At 40.3% G+C, this 23,350-nt stretch overlaps 1 protein-coding gene across 3 annotated transcripts in view; it reads left to right on the top strand.

Annotated features, from left to right (window-relative positions):
* The first annotated feature begins 1,165 nt into the window (after positions 1-1,165).
* MYLK3 (myosin light chain kinase 3) overlaps positions 1,166-23,350 on the top strand; it is a 36,551-nt gene continuing 14,366 nt past the window's right edge. Inside the window, exons 1-3 of one of the 3 annotated variants that reach the window (XM_075101499.1) lie at positions 1,166-1,292; positions 20,653-20,743; positions 21,988-22,426. In XM_075101499.1, the coding sequence (XP_074957600.1) occupies positions 1,284-1,292; positions 20,653-20,743; positions 21,988-22,426 (539 nt within the window). In that variant the 5' untranslated portion in view covers positions 1,166-1,283. Of the gene's footprint in view, positions 1,293-2,512; positions 2,695-16,648; positions 17,162-20,652; positions 20,744-21,987; positions 22,427-23,350 lie in introns of those variants that run through there. The other 2 variants (XM_075101498.1, XM_075101501.1) reach the window with 2 other exon arrangements.

Genomic DNA, 23,350 nt, shown 5'->3' with positions numbered 1-23,350 from the left:
AATACTGCAGGAAGGTGTTGTTTTACACTACAGAACTGTATTTAGATCTGCTAACAGAAGGTTGCAGACTGCACATTGCTTGTTCCAGACTGCTTGCCAAATTTCTGAAAGGATTCTCTTTGTCATGCAAGCTTTCCCCAGTGGCATGGCGCTTACATGCTGTACATACCTCTGGTGCCACATTAAGTAATAGTATCTCTTTATTAAATCTGGAGTAACAACATGATTATTTGTGTTATTGCAATAAGTCACAAATGCATTTAAAATACTTTTTCTCCCCTAGGTCTAGGGATCTCCTGACTCATCTATTAAGCGCTACACTTTTTGAATAGCTGTAGTATTTGTTGTTTTCTTAGGGTATGGAATAGGGGTCTTTAATCCATACAAGCAGTTACATGTTAATAGAAAACCCTTAATGCCATGTTCAAGAGCTTGGTGCCCATGTGGGTAGTCTCTTCTCCCATTGAGAGCAGCTGGATAGTGTTCCTTGTGCCAAATGCCAGGAATACTGCTCCAGGTGCTGCCACAAAGTCTTGCCCTATCCAGGCAAAAGGGCTCAGTCAGCAGCAGTCTCACTGCTTACTGCTCAGAAGACAGCAGTTTTCCTGTACCACTATATGGAGCTAGCTTGTGTCTTAAAATTTTGAGGTCAGTTTTGACCTAGGATTTATAGGTTGGTTTTGCCTTTTAAAAGGGGTAACAGTAACAATAGATTCTAAAAAGCTCTGAAAATATTCTGTGAGCTAGGAAGAGCTTAACTCAGTTTCACAGGTGGAATAGCCAAAGCACAGAGATTGAGTTAGAAATTATGCAGGAGTCTGGCAGTTGAGACAGACCTTGCGTTTCTGGAGGTCTGAGTCCAGTGTCTCAGGCAGCCTCAGGTTGCCTATGTCCCTTTGCCAGGATGTTAGACTATGAACCTCTTGGTAGAACTATGTCACCTCGATGAGCTGCAGTCAAATCATCCTGTACCCCAGGTAACCCCTGGCCTTTTCACTTTTTTGTTGAATGGCCTGAAAAACATTCCCTGTCAGGCAGTAAAAAATTCTTGCAGCACAGTGAGCATGGCCATCTTCTCCCTGGCTTTTGCCCTGTGTAAGTTCCTCAGTCACCTTAATTCACTGGTTTTGTGTGTACTCACATTGGTTTTATTTTGTTTTTTAACAGAATATTGATTATCTTGCTGTGCAAACCCAAGTGGAAACGAAGCACTTGTTTTTGCTGTGAGAGGGGTAGCCAGATCTATACTCACACTTCTGGACCGGACATCTCTTTAGATCGTAATGATAAAGGTAATGATTATTTTAGGGGAGAGTGCATATGCACTCATCCTGTGGCAAAACACTTCTATTTTGATTTAAGCAGTGAAGACATTGCCCATGCTAAGCCCAGATACTGCTGTCTAAGATGCTTGTCCATCTACTCAAAGGCTTCTGATCCATAGTGGGTGGCTGTCATTTTTTTATACACGTCTGGTGTGATTCGGGTTAATGTTAGAACACTTGTAGCTAGTAATCAAACAGAACTTATTCTACTGCAGCTTCTTGGCAGAGTGGGAAAGGAAGGCACAGCACAGATGAAAATTGGAAGTAGATTTGCTTCTACTTCTTCAGAACTTAGTTTCCTTCTTAGGTCATCAGCATCTCGGTATCCTTTGTCTTTGTATATTCGTACTCTACTGACGCAATCTTATAGGTAAGGATTCTATGGAAGAAATGTATGTATTACACAGGGCAAAACAAAAAGGAATTCATTAGCTGAGGACCAAACACATGAGGAGGAACATAATTTGGGTGCATTATGGCTGCCTATTAATCTAACTGTGTAAGTAGGAAAAAAAAATTGAAAGATTCTAAATCTAGGGGTTCATAAATGTACCTACATGGGCTTCATGGCAACATGCATTTGTGTGAGTACTGTTGTTTGACTGTAAGATATTTTACAGACTGAAGTGAAGGGCTCTATATGCATAGCATGAGACTGTAGAAACAGTGCTTGAAGGAATAAATAGGTATGTGAATTCTGATGGAGGATGAATATTTGTCCTTTTTTGTCCATTCTTTTGTTCCCTCTGTTCCTATGATATTGCTTAAGAAATTAGAAATAAGAGAAATGCCCACATGTATAGTAATAATATTATGTTAAAGGAAATGCCCTGCAGCAGTAACCAGTGTCACTGGAAAAAAAAAAAACCACAGCACTCAGATAAATGGTGGCCTTGTCACTGCTTGGCTGAAGCAAACATGCTGTCCTTAAGTTACAGCTAAAGCAAAGTTTAACTGGGCAAAAATGAACTAAGGAACAGAGAAACAAAGAAGGGACTCTAGTGACTCAAGAGATTTGGTTGTCGTCATCTGTTGTTTCTGTGCCCTACAGTAGCCGTTATCAGTAATTCAGGAAGTGAGTTGCTGGGATATGGATAGAACTTAGTACTGCCAATAAGGAAATGAAATGATTGAAATGCGTGGTGTAGTGTTAGATAAGATGAAATGCCTAGTTTATCTCACAAGCAGAATTCTAGCAAGATCTAGGGAGGCTGTGCAGCTTTGTTCAGTAAAAGGCTTCAGGCTACCTGGGTGACCACCATACAAGCCAAACAGGATGGGAAGTTTATATCGAGAATCTTGCCTGCACAGATCCCTTCGTTTGAGCATGGAAGCATTTTGTGTTTCTGAATACATAAAGAGATTTACGGTAAGGGACTCCTTAGTGTTTTATTGTGAGCCTAGTTTAAAAGTAAAAACTTTATAGGTGGTGCAGTATTGGTTTCTGTGCCTTTTGTAAAGTGCTATGTGTGTTTGATATTCTTGGCCAGGTTGTGCAGCCTGTTGGCTTGCAAAACACCTGCGATATCGAAGTGTTTCTGAAATGGCTAGTGCAGGCTTTGCCTTTATAAATAAATTTATTTTTTGTGAGAGGTTTGGCACATTAAAACTTTTATTCTAACTGGTATATTTGTAGTACAGGATGCCAGACTGTCATTCAAATTATGTGGAGGTTGGTTGTTGCTCTAGTTGTCATATGTCTGAGAGTTTTAAGTCAATGAGTCTGTCAGGCAGGCTCACACTGAGGCTATTTAATGAGGAGCCAAATTCTGCATCGACCTGTGGTAAAAGCAGTGCAATCAACTTGAACGCCAGGCACCTCATACTTCATGTGTACTCTGTTGGCAGTACTTAAAAGTTGTGAGATCAAAACCCCATTCTGCAAGGGTCTGAGGAGATTCTGTCCATGAACGCTTAACCACTGATCAACAGACCGCAAATCCTGCAAGAGGAGAGAGATGTAGAGACGTTGCTGGTGGAAGAGAGACTAGGAATCTGCTTTTCTACCCTTATAATCTATTCATCACTGTTCTAATGCTGTCTGTGGAGTTAAGTTTCAGTTGCTGCAGTGCTAGGAAGTCTAGGGAAGATTTTCCTACTTTTTGAGTTGCCAGAAAGACCATTACTATCCAGACAGAAGCAGAAATTGGACCTTAAAAAGAATGTCATGTACATATAAAAAAAAAAGTTGTAGGACTTGCATTTTAACTGAGAATGGATCAGATTGTTGTGGGGTTCTTTTAGGGCTGTTTTATTTAAAAATTTAGAAGAAAGGATTTCCTTATGCATTTTGCTGAACACTAGCTCTAATGGGCTTTCTTAAATTCTTTATATTTGTAATCATTTAGTTCTTTAAACAGTCAGTGGAGTAAATGAACTAAATCAACAGTGATAAACCAAATTCTGGCCCAGTTGAAGAAAATAACAAAATTTTAAACAATTTCAACAAGTAGGATCTTGTTCCAAAGCCTCAAATTTATTTAATATAATCTCATGTACTGGATTTAATATAGCCAACAGTACAATAGATGATTTTCTGAATATCATTTATTACATAAGAAACAGAATGGCTCAGAAGACTATATACATTTCATACCCCTTTGGCTGCATGACTTATTGTCTCTATGGCAACATAGCAGAAAAAATTTTGGTCTATTAATTTAATTTAATTGAATATACTACTCAACTGTTCTTCATGCTGAAAAGATAATGATGTGTTTATACTGTTGATGTTCAATGTTTTGTTAAATAAAGATATTAAACAGCCTGATATACATGCAATTTTCTTTTGCTTGTTGCTGGAGTAATGTAAATGAAAGATATTTCAGGAAGGACTACAGAAGGTGGCTTTAGAACCATCAAAGCAAATGATCAGGGTTGTTTTGACTAGTCACGTCTTGGGGGGAAAAAAGTCAGTACTGCAGTTCTTTGTCTACATGGCATTCTGTGGCTTGTCTCTGTGCAGAGGAGAGTTAGTATTTCGCAATAATATGAAGGCCAGAATGAGATTCAGAATATCTTGTTTCTCTGTAATTGATCTGTTGGGTGACTGACATTCTTTTATATTGATTGCTTCAATTTCCCTTCATGTAAAACTAGGGCTAATGATACTTCTTTTCTGAAACCATGTTAAGGTTGACAGGTAAAAGCTATCTTAGATGTAGTTTGATTTATTGGTTTTCCTAGTCCTCAGTGAGCTAAGAATCAAAAATACCTTTGTTTTGGATGTCTTGCATTGGATTATATCACTCAGACCAGTTTACCAAATTCATTATGTTTATCGCTTGGAAAATCATTTTGTTCTATTCACTTGGATTCATTCCTGGACGATATGACCAGCAGAGAAGCGTATAAGGATAAATAGTGTCTTGGACTATGCATGCCGTTCTTATAAAGTTGTTGAGAACTGCTTTAATCTGTAAATTTAATATTAATCTTAGTGAGGACTCTTCTCCCATGTGGAATGGCAGCCTATAAGTTGGGTTTGACCCTGTTCCAGCAGGAGCTGATGACAGGAAAAGGGGCAATGGGCTCAAGTTGGAACACGGGAAGTTTCACCTCAATATGAGAAAAAACTTCTTTACTGTGAGGGTGACAGAGCAGTGGAACAGGCTGCCCAGGGAGGTTGTGGAGTCTCCTTCCCTGGAGATATTCAAAACCCGCCTGGATGCGTTCCTGTGCCCCCTGCTCTGGGTGTCCCTGCTCAAGCAGGGGGGTTGGACAAGATGATCTCCAGATGTCCCTTCCAACCCCTACCATTCTGTCATTCTGTATGTACACTTCTAATTTCAGTGGTTGCAGTGTGGAACTTGTTTGTGTGTGTTGATTGTAGTTTCTTTCTGGGACAGTACTTGATGATCTGCCTGCTTGTACTGAAGTAAGTGGCTGGCACAGCTGATCCTGGTGTTACGGAAAGACTCGTAACGTTAGGAAGCTCTGTAAGCAGTGGCTAGAGTGTGTTTACAGATTTCTTGGAAGTTTGTGGTTTTGCTCAGATGTACAGTGGAGGGTGTAGTTCATGCTCAAGCAATAAGATGAGGCATTTTGTGTTTCTGAAATTCATTGGACTCTCTGTTAGGAGAGGCAGTGGTAGGAGTGTGTTAATGTGCCTGAAGACCAAGTTGCCTATACTTCCTTTGAGTGGTTTCCATGAGCTGAACAGCTTTGATGTTCATCTGCATTAATCCTTTTAACCTTGGTGGTGCAGTTCTCTTTCTTCTGCTGACTTCCTGGAGCTGACTCTTAGTACATAACCGCTTAACGAGATATCTGATGTTACCTAGTCCTTCGCAGAAGCTAATCTTGATGCTCCTCTCCTAATTCTTGTTTGTGGTAGGGGGTGTGCATTCCACTTTCATATTTTGGGTAGCATGTTACTACTACTCAGACTTATTCATTCTGGGAGTCCTGTGTAGGGTTATTTGAAACTCCTGAGGTACATCTTGACATTTGTGTATTTGTTTTTGAACATCTTGCCCTGCACAACAATACCTTTGTTTTAATGCCTCTTTGAACAGTTGTCTCCCATTTTATGTACTTATTTGATGCTCGGATTACAGAGCTGCTGGAATACGCCCGATGGAGACCAGGCCTTGACACCTGCAGTTCAGGCTCCTGTTTACCTGGGGAGTTGCTCCTCTACTCAGCAGAGCAGATCTGGGATCCCAGGCTCTGAGGCAGTCTGCATATTGCAAAGGCCTTGAAACTACCATCCTTGAGTCCACAGTCCTGGCCCGCTATGTGCAGACTGCTACAGAGAGCTAGCAGAAAGGTGGACAGACTGGGAAAATTCAGTGGAAGTAGAAGCCTTTTTGAAGGATTGGGACTTTCAGAAAAATACATGGTTGGAAAATTTCTGAGCATCTCAATTGTTAACACTGTCTTCCCAGGCTTTGTGGGAACTTGAAAAATATCGTATGCTCCAATTTGAATTTTGCCCCACTGTGTAGTGGGTTGCAGTCTAAATATGTTCTATTGAGTATCCTTTCAGACAGTTCATATCCCAGAAACAAGAGTAGTAAACTATATATAGTGTCTGACGTTACAAAACATGTTTGTTTTCACCTTCTCCCATGGCTGAATTGAGATAACAGGAGCTAGCAGATCCTCCTGCTGTTGTCTCTTATGTTTGTCGTTCATTTTTTGTTCTCTCATTTGTGTCCTTGTTCTGGTGTTCAGGCTTGAGCAGTACATGTGCTTTCTGGCTCATCCAACTTATTTGTACATGCCTCCAACTTCAGGTAAGTACTGTCCTGAATGCTTCTGTTCAAAGACCTGATCCCTTCCAGCACTGTCATTTCAAGCTCACTGGTATTTTATGAGACTGGGTAGAATTGAAAAGAAATGCCGTTTTTCTATAAATATAGCTCTGTTTTGGCTATCTTCTTTGTGGGTTCCTGTTCCCAGTTTCAGCTGAAGTCCCCGAGAAGCCCAGTGTTGGGAGCTTCAGCTTCAGGGTCCTGATTGGTTCTTAGCACTTCCTTAGGAACTGGCACAGCTTTAATTGCATCTTCCTTGACCTCTATTGCTATAAAAAAAGAAAATAGTTTGCTACAAATGTGATTGACAGACCTTCTTGTTTCTGGTTTGCTTTATGCAGAATTATCAGTCTTAGGGTCAGAAAACATTGGTGCAAGTTATCAGATGGCTGACTGGGTCATCCTGCTCCACAAGGCTGTTCTTACCATGGCTGTCAGTGATTGTTTTTCTTGGTAAGGAGGTAGTAAGCTGTCAGTCATTGCAGTGGGGCACTGAGTTTGTTTCAGAGCACTTTCTACTGGGGTATGGTCAGTGCAGAATTTCGTAAGATCCACTCTTCACTAGATTCAGTTTATAGAAACTTTTGCAAAATTTTCCTGTCCCTTCTTATGTGGCTGAACAAGAGCCAGGGAGCTCTGTATTCCACCATTTTCATGGACTGAATGTAGAGACTCTTGCCAGGTGTAACTTGTGGTCCTGGTGCTTACCTCTGCAGAATACTTCTGCAGTCTTTTCCAGCATCCTGCCCAGCATTTTAACTACTGTCCTAATTTCTCATGCTGAGATCTTGATATACTGTTACTAGATGTGTGGCTGGCACTGCCCTCCTACCCTTTAGAGAGAGCTACTCTTGATATCAACTAATATGAAATCCAAACCGTTTATATCCTGGATCTTTTATCAATGATGTTATCTGCTTACTTTCCTCTGAGTGATTTGGCTTTATGGTGCCAGTGCTTGGTGCTGTTTACTTAGTCTAATGCTGCTTATCAATGTAGATCTGGGTTTACACTACAACTGCCTCTGCAATGCACCTGGAGATGTATTTGTCACTGATCTAATAGCAGAATTGCAGAATTGATGGTTTAGTAGTTTTAATTCAGGAGCTTCTGATGAGTGCAGAGAACCTTGTAGAGGGTTGCTTAAAATTAATACTCTGGAGACTATTGGCTGTTAATTTAAGGTAGTGAGGTGGCTCAGAAGCAAAATTCCTGAGTTCTGATAGAAGCACTAGGGGGTACTTACTGTTCTAGGAGTGAAAATGGCTGCACCAAATGTGCTGTGGATTTTCGTTTTTACTAGATATTTTACTGAGATACCAACTTCAGATGGAAAAAGTGATCACTGTGCTTAGTAATATCACTGGGGCCCTAACTCAAGGCTTCTAATTCACACCCAACTGTTGTTAAACTATCTGCATTAGGGAGATAAACTTAAGGAAATTGCCTTCTCATTCCTTGCTCTGGCAAGCTTGAAGCCTGTTACTAGCTGCTTTCTGCAATTCCACTGGCATGCAGTATAATTTTCTTTTAGACAAGCTTTTCTGTAGATGACATTCTTTTGTTTGTTTCTTGTATCTTTCTTCCAACTTGATGAAAGCCATTATAAATTTAGCTGGAGATCTTTTGCACATCTGAAATGGATGCAGCATTTTTTTTTTGCCAGACATTTATATGGTCACCTAAAGGAGTGCAAGCAGCTTCTCTGTGAGTATTTGATTATTGAGAAGAGTTTGCAAACCCACCAGCTTTTATATCCAAACTCTCTTACTCTGAATCCTTTTCAAAGCAGAGTTTGTATTGAGACTAAGCCTGAACTGATGAAATTATTCCTGTGTTTGTGAATGACGTAAAACCAAAATGTCAGAGAGATAAATCAGCAGGTGAATATAGCACATACAGACTTCACTATAGGAGGGATGGCAATTTACTTGATCTAGAATTTCCTTAACATGGTATTCTGGTTATTAGTGGGAAATAGCATGTCAAGGCATGTTCTCCATTAAAAAAATAAAAAATACCCCAATATTAGGTTCCTACAAAGACCATTATTAGCAAGGAACACTGAGCACACTACTTGCCCTTGTGGTACAACAAACACCAACTGTCAGATGGAAATGTGAGAGAGAAAAAAATCAGTAACTGAGACTCCAGCTTGCACAAGGCCTGAAACGATGACACTAACTGCTTTTGCAAGTGCTTGGGAAAAGTTTCCAAAAGTGTGCGTCAGTAGCCAAGGCACACTCAAGTCCAGTCAAATGGTTTGTGAGTGGCTGGAGGCTGCCCCTTGTGTGGCCATCCATGAACACTTTGTTCACTTAATTCCAGTGCAGTCTGATGTGTTTTGAGGTGCTTGTCTGTTGCACCATTCAAACACTTAAACCTATGCAATGTAAAATTGTGCTCAAGGTGATCATAATTCAGTCAGTAACTATGAAGGGTAGAAGGGTAGTTGAGGGAACAGTATTATCGTCTTTTAACTTTGGCAATATTAGTGGAAGAGCCAAGCAAATAATCAGATGTATTCTTAAGCAATCGTCAGTCATGGTGTTGAGAAAGGTGAAGTTGGAAACGATGGTTACAAATTAGCAAGTTAGTACAGCTCTGTGTGTGGATTTTTGTGGCAATTTTTCAAACTTGAAAAGATCTTCTGAAGTGGGAAGGGAACAGAAGACAATACAAAGCACAGTCCAGTTTGGTGATTTTCATCTTCTCAAACAAAAGCATGTTGCTGGCAAAGCAGAGATTTTTCTGAGGGATTTGATTTGAAGCCAGTCAAATTTCAAGTCAGCAAGAATAATTGTGCTGCTTTCAATGTGTTTTGGAGAGAAATCTGGATTCTGTAATTTTTTTTCTGAAAAGTTGGCTATCTAGAAATAACCCTTTCTAATGCAACAGATATGTTCCCAATATATTTATACTGAGAGGCCTGTCACATTACTTGAGTGACATGAATTTGCTTTTACGGTTTTTATTCTTATTGGCATTACTGCACAGCCAAGGCTACTCTTCTGTGTTACCTTAGATCCCTACTAACCTACAATTACTTGTACCTGAGCAAACTGCCATAGACACAAGAGCTTTTGGTAGCTCTAAACGGTGCTTTGGGGTTCTCTGCTCAGCTCCAGGTAGTAGTGAGAAAACATCTTGCAAATGAGAGGCTTCTTGAATCCAAGGGTAGTTTTTGTGGCTGACTTTAAAATCAGCTGGCTTTACAAGGAACTGACTGCATTAGATATAAAATCACTGAAATCTGGGGAAAGCAGAACAAGCAAGATGACTTTTCTGTTCAGTTTCCAGAGGAAAGCCCTTCATTGAAGGGTGTGGAGGACTGGGAGGGTGAATCACTACCACCACACCAGGGAAACATTACTGATGACCACCCTTCTCGTCCAAGTTGGTAAAATAGTTCAGTAGCTGCTTGGGTTTAAAAAAAAATTTAAAAGAATGATAATTAAAAGTAATGAGACTAATTCTTAATGCAGTTTCTGTGGGTGACAGACAGACTTGGTAAGAATAAGCTCTGGGGTCAAGTAAGTGAATGTGGATGGGCAGCAGGTGCTCTCTTGGCCTCCTGAGAGGCAAAGTAACCTGGATGAGGGACTTAAAGGTTCTTGTTAAGCCATGTGGACAAATAGTAAACAGTGTTATCTAGAAATCTCATTGCTGATATAAATGAAAAGTCATAATTGATCTGTTCAACTATCTGCTGTTAGCTGCTTGACAGAGATGCGTTACAATGCTACACACAATCTCAGATCCATTAGCCTATCCTTAGCTGTTCCACTGCCTGGGAGCATTATACTTAGATTCAGTTGTTTGAAAAAGAACAAAAAAGAAGGGGGGAAGAAGTCAAGACTTGCAAGAGAGTGTTTCATAGCCTACTGTGTTAAGTTTTCTGTCATTAAATATATAGAAAAAGAAAAAAAATAGTTTATATAGTGATTGCTAAGATTTAGTTGATCTAGTACTACAGTAATGTTGTACTCTTGTTAGCCAGGCGATATTGACATGTATCATGCTGGGGTGACTTGGGGAGACTGATAGTGCTTTACAGAACCTTTTACCGTGTGGGTGGATTTCAACCAACAGCCAGCATTAGTAATGTGTAAAATACAGGTTCTTGGCCTTTGAAAGCAGGTGTGGGCCAGTTCCTAGTACACCACCAAATATGGCAGATGGACAGCTTTTGTGTGATCTCAGCATGAAACCCAACTATTGGACTAGGTAGACTTATCCAGACTGTATGGCAGATCTTGCCCTTGGAAGTTATTCCTCTAAATTGGAGCCAATGCCCATTTCAGTGCTTGCATTTGTCATGAGAATTGGTCTCTTGCTACACCATTACTCTGTAGACATGATTTATTACCTTTCATGTATCTAGGAAACGTGCTGTTCATGAGAAATTGCCCACTGGTGTAGGGCTTAATTTTTCAAAAGTTTAGGTACCCTAAAATAGTTTTGTTACCCCTTTAATTTGCTGGGGGAAAAACTAAAAAGTGGTGTACATTAATGAGCTGCAGCAGCTAGATGTAGATTAAGTAGATTTTTCAGTGTAACTCGAGAAAGTTGGTAGCTGATTCCTAAATATGTAAAGGATATTTATTAGGTTTTTTGCCTGATTAGTGCTTAGCAGATATAGCCAGATTGGTTTGAGCTTATCTACTTTCTGGTTTGTTTTTTGTCCTTTTTGTAAACTCCCAATGTTTTACCACATTGAGTTCTTAATCTCCTTAGAACTCTGTTGCATTGCAACCATTGCAAACTTCTCCCAAAGTCCCCAGGTTCTTTATAAAACTTTGGCTTTGTTTCAGCCTTTTAAAAGGTTATTTTTTTATTTATCTACATACTTTCAGCCATCTCCAGTTTTACTATGTTGTTGGAAGTAATGCCATAATCTAATGAGGTGATCTGTTTGAGCAGCTGGTTTTAACCTCTGTGACGTTTCTTGCTTGGGATATAAACCTCTGCTGTTACTTTAGTACATGGTGTAGTTTTTTTGTTTGGTTCCCCGCCCCCCTCCTTCACCCCATACTTGTGGGTTTTTTTTCTTTCTTTGGGTCAGAGCTAGCAAGGAGGGAGCATAACTGAACTGCCATGTGATAGATTCTTTGTGTTGGATGTGAGTTGTTGTTTTCTGACATCTGTCTTTCATGACTGGGAGAGTGTGCAAGGGGTTGAAGCCGAAGAGGAATAAACTCTTTTTCTCCTTGAGAACAGAAATGTCTTTGGCATCATCAGTTCAAGGTCACTTGCAGTTCTGGTTCTTCAGCATTTATATTCCTTTTCTCTGGCACTCCTGAGATAATTGGTAGCTTGGAGGTATTTTAAAGGTATCCTAGAAGTTCATTTCAGTGCAACTCTTAATGGAATGGAGGCAGTTGCCTATACACTCCAGATCACAGTGCTCATTTTTTGTTACCTGGAAGAAACAAGCAGAAACCCACAGGAGACCAATTTAATTAGAAACTTTATTCAACTTACATCCAGCCTATGACGGAGTCTTGTGGCTCACCAATTCATTTTGCCAATGATGTCGCAGGGTGACTGAGCATAGCTTTGCAATCTAGAGGTCCTGCAAGATTTATTGGTATTTGTTGCTCACACAACATTTCAAGTTCTTCATATGTAATTTGGGGAGTATTGAAGATGAAGCAACATGTGTTGCAGTATGTAAGTGCAAAATGTCATTTTAAGCAATAGCTCCTCACAAAGAAAAAGTGAGTTTAATAGGCTATTGCATTTGGTTACAATGATCTGTAACATGGAGTCATGTAATTTAGGATTGGTCTCTTTTTTTTTTTTTTTTGTAAGTATTAAAAGTCTTGAGACTCTTAATGGAACTGAATGCTCTCTTCAGGCTGCTTAAGCAAGATGCAAACATTGGGCACTAAATCAATGTTCTGAACAAAAATTGCTTTCTAATGTGATTCAAAGCAAAAGGAATAAAAGTTTTTTTGACAGTATTCGAGCATATTATTATCCTGAAGACAAAACAATCAGATCTGTTGGAGCCATTTTTTCTTTTTGTGTGTTTGCCAGCAGTTCAAAAGGGGAGAGAGGAGGAAATAAAAGGAAAAGAAAAAAGCTGACCTTAAACATCTGTCAAAGTTATTAAAATGTCTCACTAGGGCCAAATGATGTTTCCTTCTTCTCTATCCTTCATCCCACCTGTAATTATGCAGTTGCTTAGGGATGCACAGTACAACGTAAGTAGCATTTTAAGTTGAACAGCTGTATCTGAGTAGGAGGCAGTTTTGGCTGTATCTTCCCTGTATATACCTCAGACAGCACTAGCAAGGAATAATCGCTGCATGTAGCAAGAGTTGTCCATAGTGCATTATCTTACGTATCTCACAGTGCACTGTGTGAGTAGGTATTAGGTGGTGAAATGTCTTCCTTACAGCTGGAATACACAGTCCATATGGCTAAATTAAAAGGAGGAAGAGATGGTTTGTGGCCCTTGAGTTGCAGTCAGGCAAGTCTACTTGTGTAAACTAATATAAATTCAGATATCTTTCTTTTCCAAGTCGTCCCCCCCCCTTTTTTTTTTTACACAGCATTTACCATTATAGTCCTTTGTATGTGAGGAGGATTACATAATCAGTTATATGAATAATAACACTAGTAAATAACAATAAGGCAGCATTAATGCTTTTGGCTCTCAATTGTTAAATAATTAAGAAGGTCTAGATTTCAGAAGACTCCCATTTGCCCACAAACACACACAGAGGCCAGTTGTGCCCTTTTATTGTACTTGCATTATTTCATGACCATGCATGCTGCGCCTGTAATAGCACACTGGTGGTGGAAACTTCAGTTCTAAGTATTCAGCTGTGGATGGCTTTCTGTGGCTAGGTTTCCTTATTGAAATATTTGCTGCAAGTTGTCTAACTTCAAATATAACAATCAAGTGACTCTATCTTTTTATTTTTGTCCCTAAGAGGACAACATTGAGCTGGTACTCTTGATTTAGTAAAAACATTGGCTGTTTTGATTATTTGTCATCAAGCATGTTTGTAGGCTTGAAAGAATTAATCACTTAAAGGCATTTGGCTAAAAACTCTGATTCTTTGAATACAGTGGTAGAGTTGCAAAGCTTTTATTGCCAATGTCCTATACTTTAAAGATAGAGCTGTATATTTTACTGCATTGTATGCTTGATTATTGAAATAAGATTATATGGGGTACCATAAAACTTATGCAATGCTATCCCAGACCACTGTGAAAATACCAGTGACTTTAAAATATTGTTTTGACCAGGAGGAGTGACACGGCGCAAAATGCTGAATCCCATCAGCTTTCACAAGACAAGTTTTCTCTGAAGTCATTGCTTGGTATTCAAACTCTCCCTTGAAGGTGATGAACAGCTCAAGCATTAAAGCTTTTTGTATCTTTTATAAACCCAGTTATTGGCCTCTAAATGTCACAGAACCACCAGGTTGGCTATAATTTTGGTGGCCTTGGTAGACATAACAAAACATAGTGACTTGCCTGGTTGACATGGGTCGGGCAGTGGACATTGTCTACCTGGACTTCTCCAAGGCCTTTGATACGGTCCCCCACAGTCTCCTCCTGGAGAAATTGATGTGTTATGGCCTAGGCAACTGGTCTGTGCAGTGGGTGGGGAACTGGCTGACAGGCCGCACGCAAAGGGTGGTGGTAAATAGCTCTTTCTCAAACTGGCAACCTTTCACAAGTGGAGTCCCCCAGGTATCAATATTGGGTCCAATGTTATTCAATATCTTTAAGTGATCTGGGTAATGGCATCAAGTGTAGCCTGATGAAGTTTGCTGATGACACCAAGTTGAGTGGGGAAGTAGACACTCCGGAAGGGAGAGCTGCTCTGCAGGAAGATCTGGATAGGCTGGAAGAGTGGGCCAGCAAGAACCTTATGAAGTTCAACAAGGACAAGTGCAAGGTCATGCACCTGGGAAAACATAATCCAGGAGTGCAGTACAGACTGGGATCCACCTGGCTGGAGAGCAGCTCTGTGGAAAGGGACCTGGGGGTCCTGGTGGACAGAAAGCTCAACATGAGCAAACAGTGTGCTGCTGCAGCCAAGCAGGCCAACAGGATGCTGGGTTGCATCAAAAAGGGCATCACCAGCAGAGAGAAAGAAGTCATTATCCCACTCTACTCAGCGCTTGTCAGGCCACACCTGGAGTACTGTGTACAGTTCTAGTCCCCTCTATACAAAAAGGATGTGGACAGGCTGGAAGGGGTCTAGAGAAGGGCCACCAAGATGATCAGAGGACTGGGAAGCCTGCCATATGAGGATAGGCTGGGAGAACTAGGTTTGTTCAGCCATGAGAAAAGGAGGCTCAGAGGGGATCTCATCACCATGTACCAGTACTTAAGGGGTAGCTACAAAGAAGATGGAGACTCCCTTTTTACATGGAATCACATGGAGAGGACAAGGGGGAATGGATACAAGTTGCTCTTGGGGACATTCCGATTGGACACCAGAGGGAAATTTTTCACAGTGAGGACAGTCACCCATTGGAATAATCTCCCCAGGCAAGTGGTTGACTCGGCCACGTTGGACGCTTTCAAGAGTCATCTGGACAGGGTGCTGGGATATCTTGTTTAGACTCTGCTCTTCCTAGAAAGGTTGGACTAGGTGATCCCTGAGGTCCCTTCCAACCTGGGAATCTGTGGGAATCTGTGGGAATCTGTGGGAATCTGTGGGAATCTGTGGGAATCTGTGGGAATCTGTGTTTTTTTAATTGTAAAAGTAAAAAAAGTAATACAGATGTGGCAAGGACATAATATTATCTCGAGAAAGTAATTTTAATGCTACTAATACTCTGCAGCATGTAGAGGAAGGATTTTAGTTTCTAGAATGTCTTATTTCATATGGCAAACTCACTGTAAGAATTACAGTTTTTTGCCATATGTCCCTTCCAAAAAATGAGGAAGGGATTGGAGACAATGGGATGCTCATTATCCCAAAGCCCATGACTTTGTGGTTCCATTGTTCTGTTGCACCAGGATTCCTGCGGCAACAGGATTTCCCCACTGCTTTCTCCCCCTGCTCTGCATACATACAGCAGTGAAGTGGGACCTGAGAAAACTAGACGCAGTTGTTTGATGCAGTGTCATGTCTGGTATGGGACAAACTGCTTTATCTCTTAATGCCACAATTCATCCTGTGTGGAAGAGGACTGATTCTTATCCTGTGTTGTATTGTAGGGATACATTCATTAATGATTTTAAAGCGTTCAGAACTGTGGCAGTGGGGGCTGTGCAAGCATAAAGCTACTACCTTTCTGTTCTCTAGTGACTGACTAATTTTTGTGGTAGACACACTGTGATTCGGAAGTGAAAGCAAGTCAGTAGCAAATCCTTTAAGATTTATGATTTAATATTCTTGTTGCCAATAGTTGGACTAATTCTGCTGTGCCTTTATGAAGATTTTTTTTCCTCAGTTTACTGTCATAGCCTGGGAGAAAGGTTTAATTTTAGAAGTTTCAGCTGACAAAGACATGCTTCTCCTAGATACATATTTCAGATCCTTGTCATTGTGCTCTATTTTTAAATTCAAGTGCCAGCCAACCTAAAGAGCACACCGTGTCTATACTGGGTGCTCTGCATCCATGCTACAAAGTCTTCCAAGCCTTAGCACAAAGCCACCAAATTTACTTTTATGTTTTTCCTATTTCACGAAGAGAAACGCTTTAGAAAGTTCTTTTCGTTATCACAGAACTAAAATTGGTCATAAAAACAATCCTTCTCCCTCCAGAGTTCTGCTCAGGCATTGGTAATTAAGATGCTTGCCTGTCAACAGCCACTCAAGAAAGAATTTTAAATGGTTTTGTGACGTCAAGGAGGCCCAAGAAATATAGTCTGGTGCCAAATTACCTCCTCCATTGAAAGTATGCGGTAAGAAATAGATAATACAAAAATAAATCTTTTGTGCAGTAGCTATCTCATGATATTCTCTAGAGACTCCAGTAAGTGAGGTTGTCTGGTATAGGAATAGCTAAAGAAGATGATCTTTCAGACCCTCGGTTTCTAATGAAAAGCCAACCTAATTATCTGACATCCTGCTGTCTGGACAGAATGTCTGCGGGTAGCTTGGACCTTGCAGAGGGAAATGCCTTGACAAAGTTACAGCCTACAAAAGTGACCAATTTAAGTATGATGGACAAAAAACTGAATCTCTTGAATGAAAAGGTGGACAAACTGTTGCATTTCCAAGAAGATCTGACAGGCAAACTGCAGCGAGTTAACAAAGGCATTGATGATGTAGAAAAAGGCATTAACAAGCTAACAGTATCCCGAACAGCTCCTGATGAGACAGATGCAATGAAAAAAGGCCTAAAGGTGTCAGGCAGTACTCATCAGACTGATATCCAGAACATATGCTCAGAAGTGTTAAAATTGATGAAAGCTGCCCAGCTAGATGCCTTGAAGCATAAGGAGAGGCTGGCAAAGATAGAGAAAAGGGTTGATACACTGGATAAAGTTATTACATTTGTGGGAGAAGTATTAAAAAATTCTAAAGTAGTGGATTTTATTCTTAAAGGCATTGTGCCCTGGAAGAAGGGGAGTCTGCTGGAAATACTTGTTGAGGTTGGTTTTGTTTTGCTATTCTTCATTCTTTTTTTTCTTTATGATGTAGCAGGGTTTTAGATTCTCCTGCCGATTTCTTGCATAACTTATAATTCAGGTTTTCCTTTCAATATTGCTGTTACATGTTAATGCTGTGACCTTTGAATTGCAAGGCTCTTAAGGCAGAGACCAAGGCTCAAAGCGTGCTTGTAGTCTGATGTCTGAGGCTCCCAAAGTGTGCCAGGCAGTCCCGTAACAAGTATGAGTGGTAGATTGTTACTGTAAAGGAAAATTCAGCTTCTACCAGTGCTCGAAGATCAGCAATGTCATTCAAATTAGTGACTGAGTTGAGGCCCCAGTGAAAAGTATGAGTAACATACTGGAAGCATTTTCTGTTGGAAGAAGCTTCTATTTTCTTGATTGAACATGAATTCTGAACACAATGTCAGTTATTAAAACCTGTGCTAACTTATGGTCATTACTGAGCAGAATTTTATGTCCTTAGACATACAAAGTTGTCTTGAGCTACATCTTTATGATGAAACTGTGACTTTATCAACACCATCAACGTTGTTCACTCCTCAAATTAAATAGTTCTTGTGTTTGAAGGTTCCTAGACATCAATTCCTAAGCATTTCTTAATTACTGAGGACAGTGAGGGTGGAACAGGTGAGACTGGTATGTAGTTGATATGGTGTTTTGGAATTTATTAACCTTGTTTTTAAAAGTTGCAGGCATCTGGAATTTGTTTTAGCTAATGGGACGTCTCAGTTTTCACTATGGCTTGTATCCCACAGTGGGGAAGAAGTAGGGGGAACTGCAAGAGCTGGAATAGGTTTGTTCATTGCAAGAATCTCCTTGTATGTAAGGTGTGATTACAGTAAGGAGAACTTCACTCAAATGCAAATGTCTGTTTGTATCTTAATCCAAATATTTTTCACCAAAACTGTAAACAGTTTTGGTGGAAGGTACACCTAAACTTTTACAAAAACGGGGCAATGCTAGATGCTAGCATACCTTTTCAGGCTTTTCTAGTGCTCTCCTGGTCTCCCTTTTTAAGAGCCAGAGGCTGCCAAGTGAGGTAGACTGTTAGGAGACAGAATTTATAGTTTCTATTACTTGAGGACAATAAATCACATGTTAGGTTTAAGTCTTAATTCTGGGTAGAGATGAAGCTTGTACTTGCTTGCAGTTCCAATTTCAGTTCTACAGATTTTTTTGAGAAATGGTAAGGTTTGATATGTTTTGGTTGAAGCTGCATTGTTACAAGTTACTCCTTGCAGTCACTGTAAAATGCCTGGAGGCAGATACGGTCCTTTGCAGGATTTACACCCTGAACTAAACTGACAGTGCACAGTATGTCAATGGCCGGGTGAAGATGAGTATAAAGATGATAAACTAATTTTGTTTCCAGATTGTCAGTTTCTAAGTGAAAAGAGCATTAAGGAGGGATGTAAATAAAAGGAGGTGATGTGAGGGATACTGGAAGAATGTTCCATATGGACATCTAGCATACTGTTGCGGTTAGTTGTCAGCTAGCCACTATGCACTGCCTCATCAGTGTTTGCAAAAGAGGAAATGCGAAGGAGGTCAGAACTTCAAGTTTTATGGATAGGCGGATAGAGACTGAGAGGTGAAATGACCTGCTGTTGGTGACCTGATGGACTAGGACAGCATGGAGGTCTCTGCCAGGCTCTAACCACCGTCTTGGTTGTAGAACAGGCAATATGTACTGGGCAAGCAAAGATTTTTTATGGCTAACTCCAGTTTTGCAATATGACAATCATTGTTCTCCTTTTTTGTTTCTGGTCACGAACAGTTTTTGAAATTGGAGTGTAAGATCAGTTATAAGGCCTTAAGATATGCCTGTACTTTGATCACTGGCTGCTGAGTGGTATTTGAACTAGGCTTTAATTAGTGAGTTAGCGTATGTATGTGACCTAACTGGGGTAATGTGGAGCAAAGCACAGGTGACTTTAAAAACAAACTGGCTTGTGTTGAGCCATGTGCTAACTTTGATTTAGTTTTTGCAGCCTGTTTTGTGATAGTGGCTTAGACATGTCCAAAGAGCTCCACAGACGCATGGGGGCTGCTCACAAAAAGAATTCGCTACCTGCTTGTTTCTGTTTTACAGCCTTTGCTGTATTGTAACAGCATGCTGCTTATCACAGATCTGGCTTAGTGCAAGGTTACTCAGTATGCAGACGGGAGTGAGGAGGTGATGTTTTCTTTTCTGTGTGAAGCTGTTTGTTGATGGTATGACAGCATTCCAGGGATACCATGGCAATGCTTATGGAAAAAATTTTCTGGGGTTGGAGTCAAATTAATAAAAGACTATGAACTGAGCTTCATAGGATCCAAACCTCTTAAGTTCATATTTAAAAAAACCCAAACAGACAGAGAAACCCACCAGCATTAAACTGTCACTTATCCAAGGCTTTCTTTGCATGTAGGATTTTGCAAGAACAATGCTCCCCGGTCATTGTTGCAGGTTTGCTATAGAGCTGTAATAAAAATGGTAATGATTTTTTACTACTTTTACACTTTGGGTGTTTTGCTTTTGGGAAGTGTGTGGGGCAAACTCTGTTTTGGAGTCCATATGGTTGGAGCATGAAAAACTTAATCCTTAAATGCTTTTACTAACAGATGAAGGGGGTGATTTGCAGCATTCCTGTAATCAGAGTTATCTGCAGAAATATTTTAAATGTTGCTTATTTGCTTGTACAAGTAAGGATAAGAGGCTGCTCATCACTAGATCTTAACTATGTGCCAGCCAAGAAATATGTTCTGCCTTTTCCTGTATTTGTGTAATGCTTTTTGCTAAATATTAGTTATTTCATTTTAATTTTATTACAAATGTATTGCTGTGTAAAGTGTTTAGTGGTGCTATTACAAAATATCCCTCGTCTGCGCTTTCTTAATTGGAGGAAGAAATTTGCTTAAAAATCTGCTGCTGAAAGACATTAAGTCTGTTTTAACCATGCCAAAGGTGACATGCGTAATGTCAAGCACATACACAAGAGTTAACATAAAGCTAGAGGCTCTTTTTTGATATCACCTCTATCATAGCTCAAATCATGAATCTTTAAATGCCTTGAGACAAATATGTTAATATCTTCAGAGACTTCACTTATCTTTCAGTCACTAGCCAAAAAAACAACAGAAAACACATTATAATTTCTTTTTCTAATCTATCTCTTATATTTCACGTCATGCTTTTTAAGCAATATGGCTAAAGAGACAGGAGGCAAAATGTCTAACAGTCAAAATTTTGAAAAGCAGTGAGCTACTGTACTATTCTGTGTCATCCTATTTTAGAAGTATGCCTGTTTGCAAAAGCTGGGAGAGACTGGGAGAAGGGAGTAAACACAGTAGTAACTAAAAATTCAGAAGACCAGAGGTGTCAGTGACCATTTTACAGAGTCCGAATACCTACACAGTTGGAGGAACCTAGTGGGAAATGAACACTCTAGGCCATAACTGTTACTTTTGTGTTCCCCTGTCATTTTTAGGCCAAAGATAAGCCTGAGGAGGGTGGTACAAAACCTAAGCATGTGCTTAGTAACAGAGGAACCCAAACTGAAAGCAAGAAGTCTCTGGAAGGTATGTATCACTCCAGGAATGCTACAAACTTTGACTGTAGAATGTGCCGCAGACAAACTGGAAATTGATAGCCTGCTATTTCCCACTACCTGAATTACTCAAATGTAACTGAGTAACTTTGGTCACCAGTACTGGGAAATAGAGATGTTCTCACCTCCTCCGCAAGAACATCTGTCCCCCAGATCAAACCCCACAAAACCCTAGAAGATAAATAAAATAAAAGCAGTTGCTACACAGACTTTGAAATTACAGTGATCTGAATTGAGAAAGCAGTAGTTGTTTGGAGATACCATGAAGGTAGTGACAATATCACATAACAAACCTAAAAAATTATTTTCCCTTACCACATCTGAACCAGCCCTACCTTCCGCCCCTCTCTGAAACAGGGACATGTCAACATTGGGAATATCAAATTTTGATCACCGAGTTTCATTGCCATGTCAGGGCTAGATTCCTGTTTAGGATGCATCTGTCAGGGCATTGCCCTCTTGCATCCATTATTAATGCCTGTGAAGTTGCAACAGGGGTGAATGTGATGTTGAGCAGGCTCTGTCATGCTGTTGTCTTCACAAATTGCCAGTGAATCCTTTGAATTATGGATGGTCCCCTTTTTAGCTTCGTCATTTAGGAAGTGACAAAAAAAGAGAGTTGGTCACAATTCTGACTCAAAAGCAACACAGGGTTGTGATCTGATCTCAATAGCTGGTGACATGTGTAGGCTGAACTCTGAAAGAATTTACCTGAGAAATTTCCACTGTTAATATTGACAACCATTGTCATGAGAAGGGGCTGAAGAACCTTCTTTTCCTTTTGTGGAAAATGCAAGAGTCAGTGTCTCAAGCACCAGTGTCCCCTGGAGTCTTGTTCCATGCATTTCTGCTTCTCTAATCAGGTAGAGGGTGTATCAGGTTTAGGAGGGTCCTGGATGGATCAGCAGTGCCTGAACTGCCTGTTAAATTTGCCTGCAGACTGCTTTCAGATTTGAAAAGCAGTGAGCTGAGCCTTGCAGGTCTGTGTTTTGCTTTATGGAAACCCAAGTTTGATCTGTAACTCTACTAGAAAGTCAGGAGAGCAGTTAAACCTCTGATTAAGCCATAAGCATTAATAATGGCTGTCTCAAGCCTGCTGGTGTAAGGATTTTAAACATTTCAGGGGGCTTCTTGCTACTTTTTGATGTATGTAACTGTGGAGGTTTTGCTGTGACTTTTGTCAAGGGTAGTTTATTAATGCCTCATTTTATTCAGAGATAAAAAGTTGGGAAAAGCTGGATGAAAACAAAGGAGCATGTGAGAAGGGGAGCACTTCTAGTGCTGTAGCCCACAAAGCTGACTCCAAACCCCAAGTTAAAGAGAGGACGGTGCAGCAGCAAGCAGTAGAAGGTACTGGCAAAACACACAGCTCTAAGAGCTGTCAACAGCAAAAAGACGTTGGTGTCAAAGCTTCAAATCAACACAACGGATTTCCCTTCGTAAATCAAGAACACGTAGGCAACCAAAATGTTCCTGCTAAAGCACACGATATGGACGGAGTCCCACACCTAGATGAGTGCCACAGGCAGCTTGTTCATCAGAAACTCAGAGAGAATGAAAACAAATCTCTGTCGTCGACTGCGGCATCCTGGGAAGCTGTGCCCTCCACATCCCAGGCTGTATCTGATGCAGGGTGTGAAGTGACACATACCAGGTAATGGCCTCACTGGTAGCTTTCTGCATGATCTGAAACCACTTCATGTGTTAGGACAAAAAGGAAAGGCAGGCCATTAAAGGAGGCAGCTCCTTCTGAGGCATGATCCAGAGGAAAAACAGCCATGCTAGGATAGGAGTGGTGAGACCTTACAAATGGTTAAGGCAAAATACTCAGAGCAGCAAGGGCCTTGTGTAAATTTCTGTGAAGCCAAGAAGTCAGAGGGCTAGACGTGCAGGGATATTTTATACAACTGGGGCTTCTGTGTATTAGAGACAGAAAGGTGACTGCCCTGGTATAGCACAAGTACTTGGACATTTATAAACCACTCCTTTCCAGCTCCTCTGTTTCTATAACCATGTGGGGGTAAAAGGAATTCGAGATACTTATTAGTTTATGACAAAACCAAACCAGATTGTTTCTTTATTAATCTCTATTAGCCTAATCTTTTCCTTATATAGGTGTTTCATAATAGGTCTTTCATAATCCACTTCCTTTAAAACTATTTATTTAGGATTTTATTTTAATTCCATTTATTTAAATTAAAAAATCCACACACACAAAAAAAACCCCAACAAAAACCCACAACCAAAACACCCTTACCAACCAAACCTCAACAGATGGAAATTGTGGCAAATTTTAACTGCCATGCCTGCTCTGTCTGGGTTGGTGCATATAAAGTTGTTTGTGTATGTATGGGTGATAGACACACACATACATAGTATGTATAGTACTTTGTGTGTGGAATTTCCCCATTGCTCATGTGTACAAATCAGTGTCTGAAGCCCAGAGAAGAACATGACGCTACTTTTGTGTATATGTACTTTAATTGGAAAACTTCAAATTTGTAGTGGTACTTGTGACTATAGGATGGACTCTTAAATCTTCCTGTGCAATGGGTGTCTACTGGGATTACAAAACTCT

The sequence above is a fragment of the Phalacrocorax aristotelis genome, chromosome 8, assembly GCF_949628215.1.
Source record: "Phalacrocorax aristotelis chromosome 8, bGulAri2.1, whole genome shotgun sequence".
NCBI classification, from domain to species: domain Eukaryota; kingdom Metazoa; phylum Chordata; class Aves; order Suliformes; family Phalacrocoracidae; genus Phalacrocorax; species Phalacrocorax aristotelis.
Note: the sequence above shows the minus strand (reverse complement) of the source record. Positions and strands in the feature narration are given on the sequence as shown.